This window comes from Cheilinus undulatus, linkage group 15, assembly GCF_018320785.1.
Source record: "Cheilinus undulatus linkage group 15, ASM1832078v1, whole genome shotgun sequence".
NCBI classification, from domain to species: domain Eukaryota; kingdom Metazoa; phylum Chordata; class Actinopteri; order Labriformes; family Labridae; genus Cheilinus; species Cheilinus undulatus.
Window position 1 is genome coordinate 3046468 of NC_054879.1, and position 23136 is coordinate 3069603.

The following is a 23136-nucleotide window of genomic DNA, read 5'->3' on the forward strand; positions in this document are numbered from 1 at the left end:
ATGAAAATGTGATGATCTCTGCAGCTTCTGTGTATTTTTGCATTATGAAGGGCTAAAATACAGAAGAACCAGAGACTTGAAGACTTCATATGGATGTTCTATTTTAATGAAGAGTGCTGCTCGGACTTGAAGATGAAAAACCTGCAGCTGATTCTCCCATCGCTCCAGCTTCAAATGGATTTTATGGTCAAAAGATGAGAGGTTTTATTTTTAAAACGACAAAAGACACGTGAGAGGAAGCCACACAAGCGTTTGTGGAGGGATATTCTTCTTTAAAGTTTGTTTTTAAGGAGCTGCAAACAAGGGTGGGTTATTTTCATCCATTAGTGCCGTCTCATGAGGAGGAACAGCTGCGACTTTTGTTGATTTCAGCACAATGCTATTTTGGTTTCTGTGGATAGTTCCACAGAGGCCAGAGAGTTTCCTCTGAAATGTTGGAATAAATAACTGATGAATCACTGAGTTCCAGCTCTTCACCTGAAGACAAATGCTGTTTCATTTATGGTTTTCCCACATGGAGAAAAGATGAGTCGTTTTCCTCATTTTTCCATCTCTCTGACCTGTTTTCACGGCTGCAGTCCTGAGGTGGTGCGGTGAAGGTGATACCTCTGACACCATGAACTTGGGAGGTTCAAACGTGTCTGGGTGGATCTCTAACACCGCCCACGCCGTCACCGCTCTGGAGTCCAACACCTGGCCTCCACATGGCGTGGAGGATATCACCCAGTGGATCAATAACTCGGGGTGTCACGGGAACGTCGCACAGTCACTAAACTCGTCACACAGAGGCGCGTCTATGTGTCCTCCTGCCCAGCAGGTGGCAGTGGAGAAGAACTGGGCAGCGCTGCTGATTCTGCTTGTCATCGCCGTCACGGTGATGGGAAACATCCTGGTGATCCTCGCCGTGTCTCTGGAGAAGAAACTGCAGAATGCTACGAACTATTTCCTCATGTCTCTGGCAGTGGCTGATATGCTCCTGGGCATCCTGGTCATGCCAGTCTCCATGGTGACTATTCTCTACGGTAAGCAGTGAGTGACACAAATGTAAGGTTTTATTGAGTTGACATTTGGTGTGATGATGACTGGAGTGAAACAGAAACACTAGAGGAGGAAAACAAAACCCAGCTGCTGCTGTCTGAGGTTTTATTCTTATTAAATCAGACTCTAATGTTTGGATCAGCTGTCTGAGGTTTTATTCTTATTAAATCAGACTCTAATGTTTGGATCAGCTGTCTGAGGTTTTATTCTTATTAAATCAGACTCTAATGTTTGGATCAGCTGTTTATGGTTTTATTCTTATTAAATCAGACTCTAATGTTTGGATCAGCTGTTTGAGGTTTTATTCTTATTAAATCAGACTCTAATGTTTGGATCAGCTGTTTATGGTTTTATTCTTATTAAATCAGACTCTAATGTTTGGATCAGCTGTTTATGGTTTTATTCTTATTAAATCAGACTCTAATGTTTGGATCAGCTGTCTGAGGTTTTATTCTTATTAAATCAGACTCTAATGTTTGGATCAGCTGTCTGAGGTTTTATTCTTATTAAATCAGACTCTAATGTTTGGATCAGCTGTTTATGGTTTTATTCTTATTAAATCAGACTCTAATGTTTGGATCAGCTGTTTGAGGTTTTATTCTTATTAAATCAGACTCTAATGTTTGGATCAGCTGTTTGAGGTTTTATTCTTATTAAATCAGACTCTAATGTTTGGATCAGCTGTTTATGGTTTTATTCTTATTAAATCAGACTCTAATGTTTGGATCAGCTGTTTATGGTTTTATTCTTATTAAATCAGACTCTAATGTTTGGATCAGCTGTCTGAGGTTTTATTCTTATTAAATCAGACTCTAATGTTTGGATCAGCTGTCTGAGGTTTTATTCTTATTAAATCAGACTCTAATGTTTGGATCAGCTGTTTATGGTTTTATTCTTATTAAATCAGACTCTAATGTTTGGATCAGCTGTTTATGGTTTTATTCTTATTAAATCAGACTCTAATGTTTGGATCAGCTGTCTGAGGTTTTATTCTTATTAAATCAGACTCTAATGTTTGGATCAGCTGTCTGAGGTTTTATTCTTATTAAATCAGACTCTAATGTTTGGATCAGCTGTTTATGGTTTTATTCTTATTAAATCAGACTCTAATGTTTGGATCAGCTGTCTGAGGTTTTATTCTTATTAAATCAGACTCTAATGTTTGGATCAGCTGTTTATGGTTTTATTCTTATTAAATCAGACTCTAATGTTTGGATCAGCTGTTTATGGTTTTATTCTTATTAAATCAGACTCTAATGTTTGGATCAGCTGTTTGAGGTTTTATTCTTATTAAATCAGACTCTAATGTTTGGATCAGCTGTCTGAGGTTTTATTCTTATTAAATCAGACTCTAATGTTTGGATCAGCTGTCTGAGGGTCGGTTTGAAATTGTTGCTGACAGCTGAAGAGCAGCAGCAATCGATGTTTTCAGAGTTTCTGTTGGCAGAGTTTACTGTGAGAGCTTCTTCAGAGAGAGGAGAACAGGGCTGTTAAAGTAGTGAATGAAAGAAAGGAGCCACAGAGTGATATTTCTTATCTAGAAAGCAGAGAGAACAGCCTTAAAAACTAGAACTGGAGAGAAAGCTGAGTGTATGTCTGCATTTATTCTTTTAAATATTCATTGAAGCCTTTTAATCCTCTCATATAATAAAAGGTTAAGAACAAGGCCTTTGCTCACCAAGGCTGACGTGAATAAACGGCATGAAAATGCTGTAATTTGGAGGGGAATTTTGCAAGAGGGTCTGGCTGCAGACCTCAACAAAACCTCTATGCTGGGCATTCAGCTGGAGACCTATGCTGGGGTGGTAGCGTGTTAGCTGTTGTTAGCATGACTACACCGCTGTGCTTACTAAACCTTAGCATAGCCCCGTACGCTGGGGCGTGCAGCAGCAGACCCCAACCCATACACTGCAGTAGCAGACCTTGACCCCTACGCGTAGGGGTCTACGCTATTGAAACCCAAGTGCTTAGGTTGAGGATAAGCCAGTGGGCGAGCAGATAGAGCAGAAAATTTATCGCGGACAACATACGTCACGCCCCAGCGTAGAGGTCTGCGGGCTCGGGCAATGTATTTCAAGCCCCAGCGCAGAGGTCCGCCCCAGCGTGCAGGTCTCCTTTCTGTGAAAGTTGATCCTGTGGTTATTACAAGCTCAGAGAGATCTGATGCATAGTGGCTATAAATGGGAGTGTTTTATCCACGTAGTTTAAGGGGTTTGATGTCAAACGGTCCGAGAAAATATGTTTGCTTGACTGTACGCTGTGTCGAAAACATACAAAGCACTTCATTTCCCCCCCAAAAAAACCTCTGTGCCAGGCGCTAATTTACGATGCAGCTTTCAGCATTTTGTAGCGCACTGATATCCTCCGAGCCGCTGTGTGGGTCTGCAGGCTTCTACAGAGATAATAACACTACACCAAGCCAAAACAAATTTAATATGAGTGATTTTGACTTGAGTGATGATGATGTGCTGTTTGCTGTGAATACAAGAGGATATTTGTATGAACTGGAGTACACTGAAGAAGAACTTATGCAGAGCAGGCCAAACCAGAGAGCAGAAAAACTTCATTTGAAAGTCAAGAGCAGGAGAGAGCCCGAGGTACCTGGTGGTGTAGGTGTGAAAAATACAAACCCATGCTATGAAGCTATGGGTCATATTGTGGTCGGTTGTTTACCCCAAAGGGCGATCTTAGGCTGGGCGAATCACTAATAATAATAATTTTATTACTTATTCTTATTTTTACAGGACTGGGCAGTGATTGGCCGTATATGTACTGTATCTAACAAAACGATTCAGCCTTCAGATTAGCTGAAGAAAAGTGTGTAGAGAGCTTCATGGAATGGGTTTCCATGGCCGAGCAGCTGCATCCAAGCCATACATCACCAAGTGCAATGCAAAGCGTCAGATGCAGTGGTGTAAAGCACGCCGCCACTGGACTCTAGAGCAGTGGAGACGCGTTCTCTGATGTGACCAGTCGCGCTTCTCCATTTGGCAATCTTCTCTGTTGCCAGGAGAACGGTACTTGCCTGACTCTATTGTGCCAAGTGTAAAGTTTGGTGGAGGGGGGATTATGGTGTGGGCTTGTTTTTCAGGAGCTGGGCTTGGCCCCTTAGTTCCAGTGAAAGGAACTCTATATGTTTCAGCATACCGAGAGATTTTGGACAATTCCATGCTCCCAACTTTGTGGGAACAGTTTGGGGATGGCCCCTTCCTGTTCCAACATGACTGTGCACCAGTGCACAAAGCAAGGTCCGTAAAGACATGGATGAGAGAGTTTGGTGTGGATCAACTCTACTGGCCTGCACAGAGTCCTGACCTCAACCTGATAGAACACATTTGGGATGAATTAGAGCGGAGACTGAGAGCCAGGCCTTCTCATCCAACATCAGTGTGTGACCTCACAAATGTGCTTGTGGAAGAATAGTGAAAAATTCCCGTAAACACACTCCTAAACCTTGTGGAGAGCCTTCCCAGAAGAGTTGAAGCTGTTATAGCTGCAGAGGGTGGACCGACATCATATTAAACCCTATGGATAAAGAATGGGATGTCACCTAAGTTCATATGCTAGTCAAGGCAGGTGAGCAAATACTTTTGGCAATGCAGTGTATTTCTTTAAAAAGCTTGGTGTTAGACTTTTGTAACTTTGCAAAGCCGATGGATTGTCCAGATTCTACATCTGTCATCAGGTAGATCCATCCTGCAAAATGCCACAAGGTGATACACTTGTTCCAGGTCAGACAGTGACCAGACCAATCAGCATCATAAAGGAAGGTAGGTATGGGCGTGGTTTAGTTGGACTGACTGCAACTATGTGAACAATGGCAGCAGGTGAAGAGATTAGCGTGGGTGCAGCTGAAGCAGCAGTTTGATCAGAATTTGATATTTCTTTACTAAATGAAGAAGAGCGAAGAACCACACAGAGATTTTCTTGGTGGAAAAGATGTTTTTAACTTCAGCATGAGTTTAATTTACCGGCTGGCTCCACTTTTAGAGAAGAAATGCCGTGACAACAGCTGTCTGTCGAGCTCATGCTGAGAGGCGGTGCACACCTACTATGTCATGTTTCTCCACTCTGACTGGCCTGTAATAAATGTGACAGAACACTCACACAATCAGCAGCTGGTCATTTTCTTAAATGTTCGGCCATTGCTTGACGGTCTTTGGGTGTTGTCTAGATGAATGTGACATATAACCCATGTCATGGCTGTAAAACAGTGAATCTGGTATGTCAGGACTTCTGGAAAGAAGAGAAAATAAAACTTTAAAGAATAGAAGATGACCAGAAGCTGACTGTGAGCTCTGCTGTCAGTCTGCTGCAGGTGGACGGAGAGTTGTACTTATCTCCGACAGCTTCCTCATTTTCTCTGTTTATCCGTCGGCCACACACACTTTAGCCTCTGTCAGGCTCTCACACACCTTCCTCTGCCTGTTACCAGCAGATCCTCCTCCTCCTCTCTTCCCTCTGTGTCTATGTGAGTAAATATCAGGAGCCACCACGCTCTGACGCTGCTTTGAGCCCTAAGTAGAAAATTCATTAGCATGAGAAGGGGAGCAGAAAATGAGTGAGGGGAAGGAGAGCTTCCTGAAGAACGACCTGCAGAGCTGATTGCTCGTCCTGCTCGTTATTTAATGAGGAGACAAAAGAAGTCATTAGCCGCAGCCACGCCACAAACAAGCACGCCATGCTGCAATTATGTCGTGACGTGGTGTTTAATGTTCATTCATGGTTGTAGGAAGAAGGCGGGGATCAGGATCCACCATGATTTTGTTTCAGGAATGAAGGGGTCTGAGGTTGATGAGAAGTTTGTCCTTGCAACAAGCTTTGCAAATACCTGGATTTGGAGATTTTCTGCCATTCTTTTTTTGCAAATCCTCTGAAGCACAGTCACGTTGGATGGGAACCATCAGTGGAGCCGTTTCAGGTCTTTCCAGAAACGTTGGAAAGGGTTCAGGTCAAGGCTCTGGCTGGGCCACTCTAGCACATTCGTGGAAGGTTGGGTGGAAGCTTTGGCCCAGTCTGAGGTCCTGAGTCCTGTGGAACAGGTTTTCATATCCTTGAGCTTTGCTCCATTCAGTTTTCCCTCAACCCTGGCCAGTCTCCCAGTCCCTGCAGGTGAAAAACACACCCACAGCATGATGCTGCCACCACCATGCTGCACTGTTGGGATGGTATTGGGCAGGTGATCGTCTTTCATGTGTTTTGCTTTGAGGGGGGGCTTCTGTCTAACCACTCTGCCATAAAGCCCAGATCAGTGGAGGGCTGCTTCTGGAACTTTGTCCCATCTCCACACAGGATCTCTGGAGCCCAGTCAGAGTGACCGTCATGTTCCTGGTCTCCTCTCTTACTAAGGCCTTTCTCCCCAGTCATTCAGTTTGACCTGGTTGTGCTAAACTTCTTCCCCTAGAGAATTCTGGAGGCCACTGTTTTCTTGGGAAGCTTCAAAGCAGCAGAAATGTTTTTGCAGCCTTCCCCAGATCTGTGCCTGTCAACAATCCTGTTTCTGAGCTCAGCAGTTCTGCAGCTCCTTTGACGTCAAGGCTTTGTGTTTGCTCTGGCATGCATTGTCAGAATTTAAATGTTTATAGCATTAGGCTGAAACATTTTATGTAGAGGAACAACTGCAAGCAAGCATTTGTGATAACTGTCAGTGAGTCTTTCTCATCACTGTGGGGGAATGTTGTCTCATTCTTCTTTGCAGAATTGTTTTCATTCAGCCACATTGGAGAGTTTTCCAGAATGAATGGCCTGTTTAAAGTCACACCACAGCATCTCAGTCAGATTTAAGTCCAGACTTTGACTAGACCACTCAAGATCCTTCATTTAGTTTTTAGTCCAATCAGAGGTGGACTTGCTGGTGTGTTTGGGATCATTGTCCTGCTCCATAACCCAAGTGTGCTTGAGCTTGAGGTCATGAACTGATGGACAGACGTTCTCCTTCAGGATTTTCTGCTAGAGAGCAGAATTCATGGTTCTAGTGGTCCAGGTTCTGGTCCAGACCATCGCACTACGACTGCATGTCTGACTGTTGGTCTGATGTTCTTCTGATTAAATGCTGTGTTAGTTTGACTCCAGATGGAACAGGACACACACCTTCCAGAAGTTCCTCTTCTGTCTGTCAGTCCACAGAATATTTTCCCAGAAGTCATCAGGATGTTTTTAGTCAAATTTGAGATGAGCCTTTGTGTTCTTTTTGGTCAGCAGTGGTTTTGGCCTTGGAACTCTCCCATGATACCATTGTTGCCCAGTCTCTTTCTTGTTGTTGAATCATGAACTCTGACCTTCACTGAGTCAGTGAGGATTGCAGGTCTTTAGATGTGGTTCTGGGTTCTTCTGGGACCTCCTGGATGATTGGTCCATGCACTTTTGGAGTCATGCTGGTAGACCAGCCACTCCTGGGAAGGTTCACCACTGTTCACAGTTTTCTCTATTTGTGGATAATGGCTCTCAGCGTGGTTGGCTGGAGTCCCAAAGCCTTGGAAATGTCTTTGTAACCCTTTCAGACTGATAGATATCAGTGACTCTGTTTCTCATCTGTTCTTGAGTTTCTTTAGATGACTCCATAATGCGTTGGAGATCTTTTAGCCTACTTCACTTTGTCAGACAGGTTCTGTTTAAGGGATTTGTCCATTCAACAGGTCTGGCAGTGATCAGGACTGGGTCTGGAAAGTCAAACTGAACTCAGGTTTGGATGGCTTTTTCTCTTAATAAATGAAATCATAATTTAAAACTGGCATTAGTAATTACTCTGGTTATCTTTATCTGTTACAATGTGTTTAATTTTAGACAATGGTTTTTTATTTCATGTTGTGTTGAAGAAGACCCGGTCCTACAAATATAGACCGTAAAGTCAACAGCAATTGTTTACAGAGGGATAAATCCACTCACAAGTAGGAACATTTAGTCGTAGACATCTTTCTTTAGAGTCGCCTGCTGCTGGACATTTGTGACACTCCCACATCAGCTCCATACTTCCGTCCACTGTTGAATCCAGCAGTGGAGTACGTACAGACTCTTGTCGCTGCTCTTTTAAAGTTTTTTTGCACTTTTTCCGAAATTAAAGGGATTTCTTTCATCAGAGACCACAGAGACCTACTTCTCGCCCAGAATCTGTCATCACATATTAAATCCTCACTTGCATCACATTATGAGTGTTTGTGTCGGGGTACTTCTCCTCTGAGTCACTGTGATGAGGATGTACTCTCATAAATCCACACAGTGAGCTTGTTAAACAGCCACTAACACGCAGGATGCTTAGACTGATGCCTCTTTGGCTCAAAGCCCAGTCATGATTCACAGATCCAGTCCTGGTCCACAAATTTATCTGACTAAAACAAACATTTAAAGTGTCAGGGGAAATTTGGGATTAACCTGGCAGCGTGGCTGCCCGGACAAAGAGCCTTCTTCCATTTATAATTCAGGAGCGAAACACTTCTCCTGCTTGGTTTCTCTCTCCTCAGCGCTGCTTGTTCTTGTTCTTGTCGTGCGTCCCCCCGGGACGGGCTGCCACACCAAACATGACAGGCTGATGTGTCTCCAGACATCACTTTCACTGATGTAAAGGGCCTCCCTCCAGCAGAGTTTCCTCCCAGGAGAGCAGAGAATGTATAGTATATAAGATTTCTATGTGTCAATCCAAGTGATTTTTCTTTTCCCCGAGTGAAACTGACTTCAGTTTGTAACACATTTGTTCATTTTCTGCTGAAGTCAAACATCAGTTTGTTAAGCTGTGGCCCGCGGCGGCACACAGCACATTTAAATGTAAGCAGGCTCATTAATTTGGTCACTAATCTTATTGATAAACGCCAGCATCTGAGAGAGGCAGAGCTGCTGTGGGAGAAGAAATAATTCACAAATTCTGAGTTGTGGGTAAATGTTTAGGACCATGGAGCTGCAGAAATGTTTACGGGGAAATAAATCAGCTGGAAAGCTTTAGATTTTAACAGAAGGCTTTAAAATTAAACTTTTGATTGGATCTTTCCTGTTGGAGAGTCAGGAGGATTGATCAGCTCTGCATTCAGGGAAGTACAAACTGCAAGACTGTTTCAGTGTCCAGTTTTATACCCGGTGATTGGGCTAACGTGTTACAAAGTAATCTGTTAGAGTACTCAGATTACTTTTTTGTCTTAACGAGTAACGTCACACGTTGGTTTAACAGTTTAATTAATCTGTTTATAGTTATATTTTCATAAAAACTAAACCGTTACTGAAAGAAAAATCCCAAATTTTCCTTTCACTTCCATGGTTTTAAAAAGAGAGAAAGAAAAAAAGGCAGCTCTTCGATGCATCTGCACTTCTTGTCCTTCCTTCTTCCTGTAGTCATGTTGGCACGTAGCGCCATGCCAGCAGAAGGTAAACATTCTCTGCCGATAAGCGCTCATCGCTAGCTTGTTGTTCCAGCGAGATGACAGAGAGGACAGCAGGCCACTGTGGAATTATCCCCATTATGTTGGATTTTTTGGATGAAAGGGACAAGAACAATATCCTGGTCAAACGTAGCCTCAAGTCTTTTTCACACCGCCGTGCAGCAACTCACCGCCTCCAGTCATTTTAATGAGGGAAGGGTGGCAGACAGGAAGCGGTTTTAACCACGGCGGTAGGACCCAGAAGCGGTTGCCGCCCACGTGAACGTGCACAGATTTTGCCCTGCCACTCAGAGTTCAGCGTGTTGAACTTTCTGGCAGCAGCCGCCTGGCAGCAGCCAATCACAACGAAGGAGGGAGAGAACCTGGAAGTAGCAGGCTTCATGGGTCAAAGCAAACAATGGAGGAGCTCATAATGTTGGTGTCGGAATATCGGCCCTATCCCAATGTCCACATTCACACACTCACTGACTTTGAGGCGCGCTCCCACTAAGCCCGTGAGAGCTCAGGGCTGTCATTTTGAGCCCTGCACCCTTTCCTTTCCGTGAGTGGGCATCTCTGCAGACTTAGCGTGAGGGAATTACCCATAGTTCATTGCATTGTGACGTATGACAGGGATTCTCGGGTGATTCCCACTGGTAAACACAACAAAAGTGAAGTGGAAAGAGCGAAATTATAAATAAAAAATATGGAAGGTGCAAAAAGGGGCTGATGTTGCAAAAAAGAAGTATTTTTCTGTAAGATATTATATAAAACAGCTTTCATCCACTGAGAAAACAGGAATATAGGTGAGGCACGCTTGTTTTTAATCTTTGTTTAAAGCTCTGCAAGATACCAATTGTCAACAAAAAACAAAAGGCTGTTCCATTCCTGTTTCTATCACTTTGAGCCCTCACAGCCTCAAACACTCAATCACTTCTCAGGTTTAGTCAGTTAAGTCACTGAGGGCTCAGGGTTCAGGGTTTAGGGAGGAGTTTGAGATTCAGCCATCGGCTCTACCGTCTTACAAAGACAACCAGAGGAAAAATAATGGAACCAACCATTGAAACGTATTTTCTAGGGGGAATTATTCTGACGATGGAACCGTAATCTTCCCTTCATTTTATAGTACATTATACATGTTCATATCAGTGGCAGCTTGTGCATTTTTTTTCAGGGGGGCTACAACAAAATCCCAATTTGATCTGTCATTTACGTAAGGTACATCAAAAGATGTTACTACAACGAGAGTTAAGTTATAGTAATATGCCCTTTTTACATCTGCATTTGTTTGGTTGGTGAACAAATATTAAAATAAGATGGCTATAATAAGGGTTATCAGCAGCCACAAGTAACTAACTCTTATCACAGTCAACTTAAATTTTTAAGTTATCAGGCATAAGGTGCCAGTAGTCTCTGCTTCATTAGTGACTGGCTGAGTAAAAAATATATAAACCAAACGTGTCGTTCTTGAAATATCCTGATAAGAAGCAAGGAATACATGAGGCACATGGATTTGACCTTTTGACCTCCAAAGTCTAATGCATGCCTCTCCTTCTCTTCTTTGGCGTATAACCACCAGGTAGTAGTTCTAGTTTTTACTTTTCCTTGTGTTCCTAATAATTCGGCAGTGCCATGTGCCTGGATTAAGTCACTTTATAAACCCCTTTTCTTTTGACTGAAATATCTTTCAGCAGTAATAAAAAGCTGTTTTCATTTGCTGTTATGTCCTGCTGTGAATTCTGCATTTGCGTTCCAGATCTGCTCAGTATAATAGCAGGATTATGGAGCTCTTAATGAATCTGCTTTAGTCCTCCTGCTAAGATCCCATGTCCTTATGTGACGTCTCATTTCTACTGATATTGTGCAGTAAACAGGGGTAAGCAGCTTCTGAGTGTCTGTGCTGTTCCAGGTTGACCTTCAGGCGTTCTCCATCACTCAGCTCCCGTCAGTCTGACTTTGATTGACACTTTGCGCTGTCGTCTGCAGGAGAAAACAAACACATTAAGTGGTTAAAGTGGCGTGGACATGAGCGTGTCTGTCTGATGTGCACTCTCAAGCCTCTTACACTCCAACAGTCTTGGCGCTGAGAGCTCCGTTTGCTCTTTGCATTCGCTCTTTCCTCTCAGGTCGAGGCTTTTGTGATGCAGTTGCTCGGTGATCAATGTGCTAAAGCCTCTCGGTCTTTTCTGCTCTTTTGGTTTCCAGCAGCAACGGATAGAAACAGAGGACCTGTGGGAACAAAGCTCAGTGGAAGCTCGCCGAGTTGGTTTCCCTTCTCTGATCTCACCTCTGCTGTTTACAGGCTCCAAAATAACCTAATGTCATATCGATTTTCCTGAAGTTTGGGATCAAATTCTCATTTCCTCTTCCCATTTAAGCTTTTTAAGTCTGTCAGCTGGCTGGGTAATGTCTTTTCTTTCCTTTTACTTTGAAGACTGCCGCGTCCATCCATCACTGCCTCTCTTTGTTAGCTTTCCTCGTGGAGTTTGTATGACAGAGGAAACAAACACTTCTGTTTCAAAACACTCCAGTTTTGTCCTCAATCTTTGGACGGCAGCGGTGCAGGATGAGGTTCACTTCCAAGATTGTTTGTTTCTTCTCCTCTGTGATTCTCTCTCAAACCAAATCCAGAATCTGACTCATTCAAATGAAGAGCAGTCTGTAGATTGTAGGGTTGTTGTAAGGTCCTCATGAATAAAGTAAATCAAGCAAAGAAATCTGCTGACATATGCCCAATTCACACAGGACTGAATTACCTAGAGACCTCTGCTACTTTGTAATAATCTCAAAGAACATCTGTGTTTATAGTCACGTACAATTGACCATGTCTTTGAACTGTTAAGGCCCAAACATACTCAGGTAGAACGTACGCAGAACAGACTCCGCGGAGGTCCGCATGGACTCAAAGCGGACTTCCGCAAGGCCTGTGCACGCAAAGCTCAAATTTTACGACTGCGCAGACTCCACTCCATGAACTGGTGTCACTCAAAACACTGCTCGGCATGTATTTTTCACATCGACCCACATTAAATGTGACACTGACCTGCATTTGTTCCTCTGTGCAGCGTTGACGGGTGAGTGGTGACTCCCAGAGTGAAGAAGGAGAGGGGCTAGGCACCCAACTACATCGGCAAAGTTTTCACGTGTCATTTGGAAGTATTGAAAATGTTTTCCCACGTCAATACTTCGCATGTCCTTCACCAACATGGCTTACTCCCCTTCCTCGTCCCTTGTGGCATTTAATGGCTGTACCACTGTCTCTTCATGCTCGCCTTTAAGAGTTAAAATTCCAGGGCAGATTACAGACCATATTTCTGCACACAGAGGTCCACATAATTCTAATCTCATACCAGTAGGTATCTCTGTAATTTAAGGTGGTAAATATGGTTTTTACGATCTGTGTGGTCTTTTCTGATCCTTTTTCTAAACAAATAAAATAATAGGGGCTGTGCAGGTCACTTCTAGGTTATAATGAGTGCTTTTCTTTCAGTTAATTTCACCTTGTATAAAAATGGCTTTATTTTACATCATTTTTTAATTTATGTTTAGTAAAATAAAGCCGTTCAAATGTGTTGCTCAACATTCAGTGGTCATTTCCAAAAAAGACCTTGCATATGGCTGACTGCAGCTATCTGGGATGCCTGACTAAAGTGTGTGTTATGGCAGAGTGATTTTTTAGGGTGTAATTGTGCTGTTCCTCATGTCTGCAGGTTGAGAATGTAAGGACCCTAAAGTTTAAAACATAAAGCCCTGTCAGCAGGAAATGACTAACCTGACACACCAGATCGACTCATAATCATTAAATGAATATCTGTGACATTCGTCTGGGAAAGCTTCCATGAGGGCCTTTTCCATTACATGGCGGCTCAGCAGGGGATTTGCTTTTCCACCACAGCCGAGCTACCTGTGGCGTCTAGAGCTGATGCCGCTGTGTTTTGAGCCCTCCTTGATCTTTCTGATCTGAATGACTTTACATCGTTTTAAAGCAAAAATCAAACCGTAGACTGCGCTGCACGCCACTCTTTTCACATTCTCTCTCTTTCTCACTCTCTCGCGATCAATAAACAAACAATTATTCACACTTATCATCACAAGGAGAGAAACGTAAGTTAAAGAACTGTCCTCTGATGATTGATTTATGGGTCTCCAGAGAGTAGAAAATGAACAGAATCATAGTTTTGGGTTGGGCAGTGAGAACGGCATGCTTTATTAGCGCCATAGGAAACATTTGAGAAGGGCAGGACTTTTCAGAAACTCTTCAGAAGGTGACTGGAGGAACATTCTGTCACATTAAAGACAGACCTATCAGAGCAGAGCTCAGAGACAGAGCACTGAGCAACATCAACCCCCCCCAGTTTTTCTTTTATCCCATCTGATTGGTTAACAGTCATACACACACAGACTAGCACCTACAGACTCACATCTTCCCTTTATTCTGTGCTCTTGACATGACATGATGATAACAACAGGTGTGCACAGCTGCAAAGCTGATGAGATTATGTTTGTGTATTTTCAGTGAATAAAGTAACAGTTTATTAAAAAAAACTCATGCACACCTTGAAGTCCCTGTGTTTCAGCGTGCAGCAGATGTAAAGGACAACCATCGTTCATATTGACCTAAATGCATCAGAAAGATCAGTCCAACATCCATTCAACAAACACACACTCTGAAGTTGGTTTGGTCTCTTGATAACAGATCTGACCAAGCTTGACTTTTCGTTTTTACAAATCTGTGTTCTAATGTTATTTCAGCAAAAAAAAGACCTGTTCATGTGAGTAAGACTCAAGGAAAGATTTTTCTTTCTCAGGTTCGTAGAGCTGAAGTCATCCACAGAAAATTTAACAGAAATATAAAGAGGGGAGGGTCTCATTTCACTTTTGATCTCGACACACGAATGCTTCTCACGCTGACTGACATGAACAGGTTAGAAAAATGTCAGTTTCTACTAGTACTTCTGCTCCGTCTGCTCCTCACACCATCGTCTGCTCTGGGACATGGAGCATCAGAAAACGATGAAAGAGCTGGCTGTAGAGGCAGAGAGAGGCTGGTTGTGATTGTGGCTGAGGAGGAGAGGAGTAACACCCCAGGGTGTCAGCAGGGGCAGATCGCTGCCCTCTGCAACTAGCAGAGATACTGGGGTTAAAACATCAAGGAGGTGGTCCCCAGCTGATGATCCTCCTAGACCTACAGAGGTGTTCAGGGAGGCGCCACCTGGTGTGGTTGTTCTGGGAGCTCACCTGTGCACAGGCACCATTGAATGGTACATTTACTTCACAGTGTTGTCTATAGAAGCCTTTTTCAAAAGTGGGTTGTGGAGCTTTCACCTGTGGGACATCAGTGTGCTTTCTTTAAACCTGATTGATTTGCTCGTGGGAATAACATCCCGCTTCAATTTAAAATGTGCCAAAGGTATCAGACACAAGGGTTGGACATAAATATCAAATCTCAAGTCCAGGTCAAGTCTGAAGATCTTGTGACAACAAGTAAAACCTAAAGTCACATCTGTATTGCTGACATGTACACACCTCTCCCACTTTGTCATTGTACCTGTGCTAAAAGGTTAAAAACCTGAAACATATCTATCCCACTATACAGCCCTGGGATGCTGGGGTGGAGGTGTGTTGAAGTGAGGGCGTAGCACTGATTCAGGGCAGAGCAGAGGAAGAAGCTGGGAATCTTACAGTTTAAACAGACCACAGAAATAGGAGGATGTGTCCTGTGATTTATTATGATGAATGTCAGGTATGAAATCAGTGATCTCCCAGCTTACAGGTGTCGCTTCATTTATTTACCATCTAAAGTCTGAACTGCACTTGTGTCATTAAACTCCAGAGTTCCAGCTGAGGTTCTATCAGCCCCACATCTCCCAGTCTGAGCTGCTTCTAGGATTCTGTTGTTAGCCGTTGTGTCAGAACCAGTTGTAGCGGAATCAAGGCCTAAATCTGCTAGATATCCTACAAACCTGTCGTTAATGTCTGCAGCTTTTGAGAATTCCTGCAGGATTTCGAACACGGGGGACCTCCCTGTGTCTACCAACTACCCATCCTTGTTTACCAACCTTTCCTGCCTAAAATCTTCTCGGACAGGAAGGCGGGTTATTTGACGGTCTGATAAATGCAGATGTCAGGAGAGATCACAACTTTAAAACTTGGAGATATCTGATTGGATGGCCAGAATAAGAATTACTAATTTGATGAAGAGTGGTTCATGTAGTGACATTTCCTCTCTTAGAGCAGTAGTACTCAAACTTATTTTACCAAAGAGACACATTGTTTAAAAAATTTTTTAGCATGAGTCACAATCCAAACCCGGAATGTAAGGTAGATAATAGATCAGTTAATCTGAAGTTAAAATGAGAAAATAAAACAGTGGATTGGTGGATAATTATGAGGTTAAATGGATACAAATGTCTGTAGAGTCAGAAGAACCAATATGTCTCTGATAATGACCATATTTATTTTATTCATCACTTTATTCATCAGGCTAAAACCTTGTATCTCAATTTTTCATGATTTTAATTTATTTTTAAAAATCATATTTATATCATTTTTATAAATTATAAACTTTTCATTTCCTGAAAAGTGGTCATTTTAGAGATAACAGTTTTTGGCCCAACACCAGCTTTGTGAAAGTTCCACCTGGCCTAAAGATTTTTTAAGATATTAGCATGAGCTGAGTTTGAGCTCTGAGATACTTTTCAAAGAAAATGATTTATGATGGTTGGCTATTTAGGTATTTATAGCTCACATTGGGGAATTTACTGGAGTTCTGTGGCTTTATTAACATAAAAGAGTTGCTTTCTAATTTTTTTCTGCTCATTATTAATCCTTTAGTTAAAGGGGAGGGGCCTCATAGTGGTCTTTGCCCTGGGCCTCCAAATGACTGAAACCAGCCCTGCTTTGGTTTTATATTTCTGCTCTTTTGACAACATGTATGATCATTAGTACATTAAAGATCAAATAAAACACCCACGTTTGGACAACTTTCACTAGATATTAAATATTATGCTATCTCCACATGTGCTCTGTGTGTGTTAGAGGCTACTCGTTGATGACGCGCATCGGCATAATTGTCATAAGATATAAGTGTGAGAGAGCATCGGCAGGCGTGGCTGGAGAAAAGTTGAAATGATGAAATGGGAAGCTTTAATTTGAACTCATGACAGCAGACTTCAGTGAATGAGCTTACTGAAGACACACCACCTGCGGACATCCTCTGCTCTTATACACACGCTCCGCCGTTGAGTGCATCCGACAGTAATAATATACAGATTCAAAATAATGAACGTTTAAATTTGGAAGTTAAAGCCTGTCTTCTGTGTGTGGGAAGCAGATTTATTGATGCGACCTACCATGAATCTTTACTGATGAAAGTGTTCACCTTCATAAATGTTTTTAGTTAAAGTTGTTTTTTTTTTTTAAGTATGCCTTAAAAGAACCGCAACCGGTCACCAAAGAGCCACATGTGGCTCGCAAGCCGCAGGTTGAGTATCACTGCCTTAGAGGAAGGCTCAGATGGAGTTGGTCCTCCCTCTTTCGCTTTAAGACATCGGGAATCAGAACCCAAGTTTTCAGTGTCCTTTTCAGCTCTCTCCTTCATTATTTCTCCTTGATTTTCTTTATCTTTCTTCTTAAGTTATCTAAGTCTTTTTTAGACCTCTCCGTGAAACACGTTTCTTCTCTTTGTTTCTTAGAAGTCTGGGCCAGGTTCAATACTTTAATTGAACTTTGAAGTCTTAGTTAACTTTATTTTCGATCCAGCTCCAATTCTAAAATTTTGTATAGCTTTCGTGTTATTTGTTGCAGAAGACAGTTTTTTTTTGTCCTTTTCCTTGCACATCCAGACTTCATCACTGTGATTCTTCCAATAACTCAAAGTGATGTCAGCTGAGACATTATTTTTGATTGGATGAATTAAGAACTGCTTTTTTTTTAACAAGAGGAGCCCACCAGGACACATGGAAAGGACACATCCTTCCATGTTTGTCAGACTGTCTTCTCTGAGAGACCCACCTTGGCGCCGTTGCAGAACCAGTGTAGCTCCGGGCTTTCAGCACCTCACCAGTTCATCTCCTCATCCTCCTTCTATGGCAAACAGTAGGATTCTGATCCAACTCATCAGGGTTGACAGTGTCTCCAACAGTTCCATTAAAACAATTAATTTAATCAGATCTATTTTTACAAATCTATTTTCTGTGATTAAATAATAAATCTTCAGACGATCTTCAATCGTCAGTCGTTGTCCAGAAATCATTATTAAGTTGGGAAGTGGAGTCACTGTCACGAGGACGCATAACTGAAGATATGAGATTAATTCATAATTAATTATTGAATTCATTTATTTATTAATAATTGCAATTGTTTTAATTGGTTATTCAATAACCAATCTGCATAAGCAGTGGTGCCCAGTTATTATTAATACTATACGAGGTTTATAAGACAATATTTATTTATTATCACTTTATACTGCTACACAGTCAAGGTCAACTTGTGAGCTAACTGAGGGAGAAACCATGATACACATATGGTTATGGAGAAGACATTTCATCTCATGGAACTGACCTTGTTTCAAGAAGCTGCTTTATTCAGAGTCTTGGAGGGCCACAGTTGTTGAACCCAGTTCAGTCAGGACCACTTAGTCAGGAAACAAATGATTTCAGCTTTAAATATCTCTGTATTAGTAGTTATTAATTAGCACAAGCCTGCATAGAAAGCATTCAGCAGGAACAGCACACGTTCCTGCTCTTCCTATGCTGATGAGGAAAGACTGAGACAGGGAGAGGGGCAGCAGAAACCCCAGAGCAGAGCAGGCATCAGTGACAACAGAACGACGCTGAAGCAGAAAAAAGGAGGCGCTGGGGTGGAGGAGGGTTGCAACCTGCTTCCAGAGAGAGCGGTAGAGCATGGCCTGGCAAGAGCAGTTGAAATGAGGCAGCATGAGAGCGATTAGCCACAAGTCAGCTGGCCGTCATGAGGGTGATGATGAGGTATGAGGGTTTGCATGAGATCAGCTGATCTTAACAATGACACCGTGGCCTGCCTGAACCAAAGCTGCGTGCTCGATTTGTATGCCTGCAAACCTAAGCCTTAGTTTTAAAAGCAGAAGTAAAATGACACCCTAATCTAGAGTCCCTGATCAATATTGAGTGTATGGTGGTGACTTGTTTGTTCTAAGATAATGAAAGTTGAAAACTTTAGTCCTGAGGCTCCTTGTCTTACATAATACCCAGCTTTTTGTTCTTCTTATGCAATAGGAGCTTTAACGTCAGGGCAATACAGTGAATCATGACTTTATTGGGAAATTTGGTTGTAGACGCTGTGGCTGATGTAAAAGTTTCTATTTTGAAGGCTGGCCCAGCAGGACAAATCTGTTTGAAAAGACATTTTCTGCTGTTAGGTTGCAACACAATCAGTAAAGCGAATGTGGCGAGCCAAGAGAAAATTGTCATTTCATACAATATTAAATCTCTGCTGGTGCCGTTTAGGGAACGGTTATGGCTGCAGTGTTTTTCTCCTCTTTTCTCCCTCCTGATTGTGTGATGTTAGAGGTTTCATCATTTCCACACGCTGTAATGTTTTCAGCTCAGCTCACTGTTTTACTCTTCAGTGGAATGGGAGATGCATGCAGGGAGCTGACGTGAAGAAAGGGATGGAAATAGAGCTGAAGTCATTACCAAAGAGCTGTTTGTACTTTCAACATTCGATTCCTTCAGAGGTTGTGTAAGAGAGACTGAAAAAGCGGCTGAAACACACAGAAAAGCTGGGCTTGGCACAAAACTCGAACCCTGAGGACTACGAATGTCTCGGCTCTTAACAAACAAACTGAAGAGAGTCTACGTGTGGAAATAACAACTACATCAACAACACAACGACAGTCTGCCCACAGGGGGACTCCACACTAACAGACGTAAGACTTTAAGATGTCTTTAAGGACTTTTTATTCAGAGAGGAGAGGCGAGAGTCAAAAACGAATGAGAAAGAGAGCAGGGAGAGCCATGCAGGAAAGAAGCCACAAGCCAAGCGTTAAGCTGGGGTTCCTGCATCACAGAAAACAGCTTCTGCACATGTGGACATACAAACAGCTGATGCTCCTGCAGATCTCATTTATTAAAGTAACTGTTCATTGTGTGAATAATCCTGCCTCAGCCTCTTTTTACTGCCATTATCCATTTACAGTGAATACGAATAAAACACATGGGACACAGTGAACACAGTCTTACATTTAATACACAAAAAAATGCATCTGAAAATAACAGACCAAAGTCTTTACAAGTACACCAAGGCTGTCCTTACTGCAAAATATGTAGCGAGTAGGGATGCACTATAATTATCGGCACCCATAAATTATCGGCCGATATTGCATATATTTAACATATTTTTATTATTCCCAATAATAAAATATTAACTGATAAAACCCACTGATAATAAAGGCATTTGTTTTCTTTTTCACAAGACTGCATACTCTGAAACAGTAGGTGGCGCCACAGTACATTTTCCGCTATTAAGCACCAGAGAAGAAGAGGAAGCAGCCTCAGTGCTCGAGGCTAACGACACGGCAGTACTGGTGAAGCTATTCAATATTTACGGGGAGAATAACACGACAGCGTTTGTTAAATTTGACCCGCAAAGTTGCCGAAGAGTGAAAAACGTCCTGGAGTTTTGAAACGGATCTTATAAGTCACTTAAAAGTCATCATCCTAACGACGTTAAAACGAAGTGTCAGTAGCTGCGGGCCGCGGGCATTAGGGCCAAGCCACAGGCAATTACAAGGCAGTGTGCTGATTCAATGGGCACTGGAAACAGCAGAAAGTTTGCCTGAGCCAAAAGGCCACGCTAGTAAAGACAAAATCAGTCTGACAGTCTCCTGATCCACCGCTACTTTCACAGACGTATCCCTGCCTGCTCGAGAGGGACCCAACTGCAGTCAAGATGGCGGACATGGGCGTCGCTATACATCCAATCCACGCCGGAAGTCCCAAGTGGAAGTTTCTTCTTCGTGTTGGACTCAGCCGCCAGTGTTTGTCAGTCTTCTGACTGCTGGATCTCAAATATATCACCTTCCCCACTGCCTTAGCCTGAACCTAACCACTCAGGTTCTAATGCCTGAGCCTAACCTTAGACGTACGGACTTCTGGTTGAGACTTCCAGCATGGATCGGATGTATGTCGGCCATCTTGTCTGCAGCAAGGTACTCTTGGCCTGCTCTGTTTAATGTGGTTTCATTCAGTCTGATCGACGCTAGGAACCGAAGTTTAGCCACAGACCACGGTGGACTTTACATTTTGAACCTATTTCTGATATGACAAATGTTAGTGCATATTTTTATTCTTTATATAAAACATCAGCTCTCTTTATTTCTGACTTATGCAGGTAAAAATACAAAAAAAAAAACCAGACCCCCAAACATCTCCCTTTGTTAAGCATGACAGCCTGTTTGGGTTCATGTCTGATTTGACATGAATCAGCTGAATTCTTGTTTAGTTGATTGAAAAGTCAGATTTGACCACTTATCAAGAAACTTTCAGTTATTTCATGGGAAAAGGGGAAAATGTATGCCAGGTGTTGTGTATGTTGTAGTTTGTTTGGTATACAAATGTTCATAAAAAAAAAAAAAAACAGTTGTAAAGTCAGAACAGTTCTTTGTTTTTTGATGTAAACATGAGTGATGTCAGAATTAGTTATACATTTCTATGCTCATATTAACCCCTTCTTACCCTCAGATGTGCATAAACACATTGAATAAACTTTATTTTTTAATCAACTATTGAAAAAAAAAATCAGTTCTTATCGGTTATCTGCCATCAGGAGTGAGAAATGGTTGGTATCGGTTCAAAAAAATACCTATAGTAGTGAGTCAATGCAAGTTTTCACACCTGCAGCGTAACTTGGCCAAGCATAATTATGGCTAAAAAAAATGTAACTATGGTCAATTGTTTCATGGTTTCTTCCCATTGAGCACACATCTCAGCACACATCTGGCCAATCAAAACATTCGTTACTGAGTTTTAAGGCAGACAGAGGAGAAAACGTCTTCCTCTCCATTACTACGCGATGCTTGTCCTCTTGTCATATCTGTAGCCAGTGCTGAGTTGTTTTTAATCTTTAACCCTCTGAGACCATTTATATACAAGAAGAAGATACACGGCTTATTTAAGGGGACATATTTTAACCCTTTAAAACAAGTTCATATTGGTCTCAGAGGTCCGAAAAACACGGCTGCTCAGAGAGATCTGTGGCTTTAAATGTTAATGAGCCATCTGACTCCGCCCCTGACCACACCCCTCTCAGGAAATGGATGTGACACTGCTGATGTTACAATGTAACAGATGCTTTAATCCAAACTTAAGGCCCTGACTGGGATTTGAACCATCAATCTCCCAGATGGAAGTCAGCAGGGTGACCCACTGAACTACCTGAGAGGAGGATCAGGAGAGGAGTGCGGAACCTTCTTCCAAGCGGGGCGGGCCAACCCAACCTGGGGGCGGAGCTAACTCCCCACATGAGGTCATGAGGGTAAAATCTGAGAATGGCTTGTTTCAGCTCACATTTTCTGAAAGGTGGAGGGGTTTAGGTATTTGAGGGGATCGTGGACAGACCAGGGGCACATATTTTTGTGAGAAAAACATGGAAAAGTGTTTTTTGCATAATTTGTCCCCTTTAAAGGTAAATAACTTTTGAACTGTAAGCCACGGCCACTTACCTTTTTCTCCTCCATCTCGCTGTTCTAATGATGCTATCCATGCCTTAATAGCCCTCATGGCAGCTTTTCTGGTGAACATGTGGAAGGATTAAATCCACACCAGTAACTCCACATCTGTCCACTTTTTACTCCATTTTCAATCTCTTTATTCGCGAGCTTGGTATTAGACACCACGTAATGTTCCTAATACAGATGTCACATGGGCTGTGACAACCAATGACAGGCACGTCTTTGTTTGCCAAACAGAGCATGTGCAAAGACTTATAATGGGGAGAAAGAGACACAGAGAGGCTGTGATGTGTCCCTCTGTGTCGCTGATGACAGGACTGAATAAAGACTCATAGTCAGCCAATAAAAAGAAGTGCATGGACTTTTTTGTAGGTGAGCATTTCACACTTTTTGTCACAGTATGATTTTCCTTTTTTACTTTTTGGTCCCTAAGAGATGGGAGAACAAGATTGTGCAATAAAGTCTTAGTCATTATAGTTACATTTTAATTTCTGATATTTCTTTTTCTTTTGTCTTATAGTCCCCAAACTTTTAAAACAATTTTAATGATATAACAGCAGCACACATACTCTTAATCCCAGGTTGTCCTGAAGAAAGGATGTTTAGAGCTTGACTGTTCTTAAAAAGTCTTAAAAAGTCCTTGTGCATTCAGTGCAGTCTACAGTGCCATAAAACGGTTAATAATATAAAAATACAAATAAGTCAATTAAAGGTCACTTGGTTGTTAATGATCATATTGCACCAGTAGAGATAGTCATCTTGTCCCGTGATGATTCCTTGAGTGTTGAGTTCGATAATGGCTGTGGGATAAAAACTATTTCTGAACCTTGATGTGTGAGTTTTTATCCTTAGACGTGGAACAGATGGCAGCGGTGTGAAGAGGTTGTTGAATGGATGGGTGACGTCCCTCAGAGTGCAGTTAGCTCTACAGAGGCAGCATGTTTTGAAGATATACTCCAGTGAGGGCGGGGGCAGTCTGATGATTTTTGAGCAGTGTGAGTGACTCTCTGCAGGGCTTTCCTGTTCGCTGCAGTGCAGTGTGCAAAC

At 42.3% G+C, this 23136-nt stretch overlaps 1 protein-coding gene across 1 annotated transcript in view; it reads left to right on the forward strand.

Moving 5' to 3' along the window:
- Window positions 1-616: 616 nt before the first annotated feature.
- htr2aa (5-hydroxytryptamine (serotonin) receptor 2A, genome duplicate a) overlaps window positions 617-23136 on the forward strand; it is a 91093-nt gene continuing 68573 nt past the window's right edge. Inside the window, exon 1 of the mRNA XM_041807105.1 lies at window positions 617-1022. Coding sequence (XP_041663039.1) covers window positions 617-1022 — 406 coding nt within the window. The remainder of the gene's footprint in view (window positions 1023-23136) is intronic.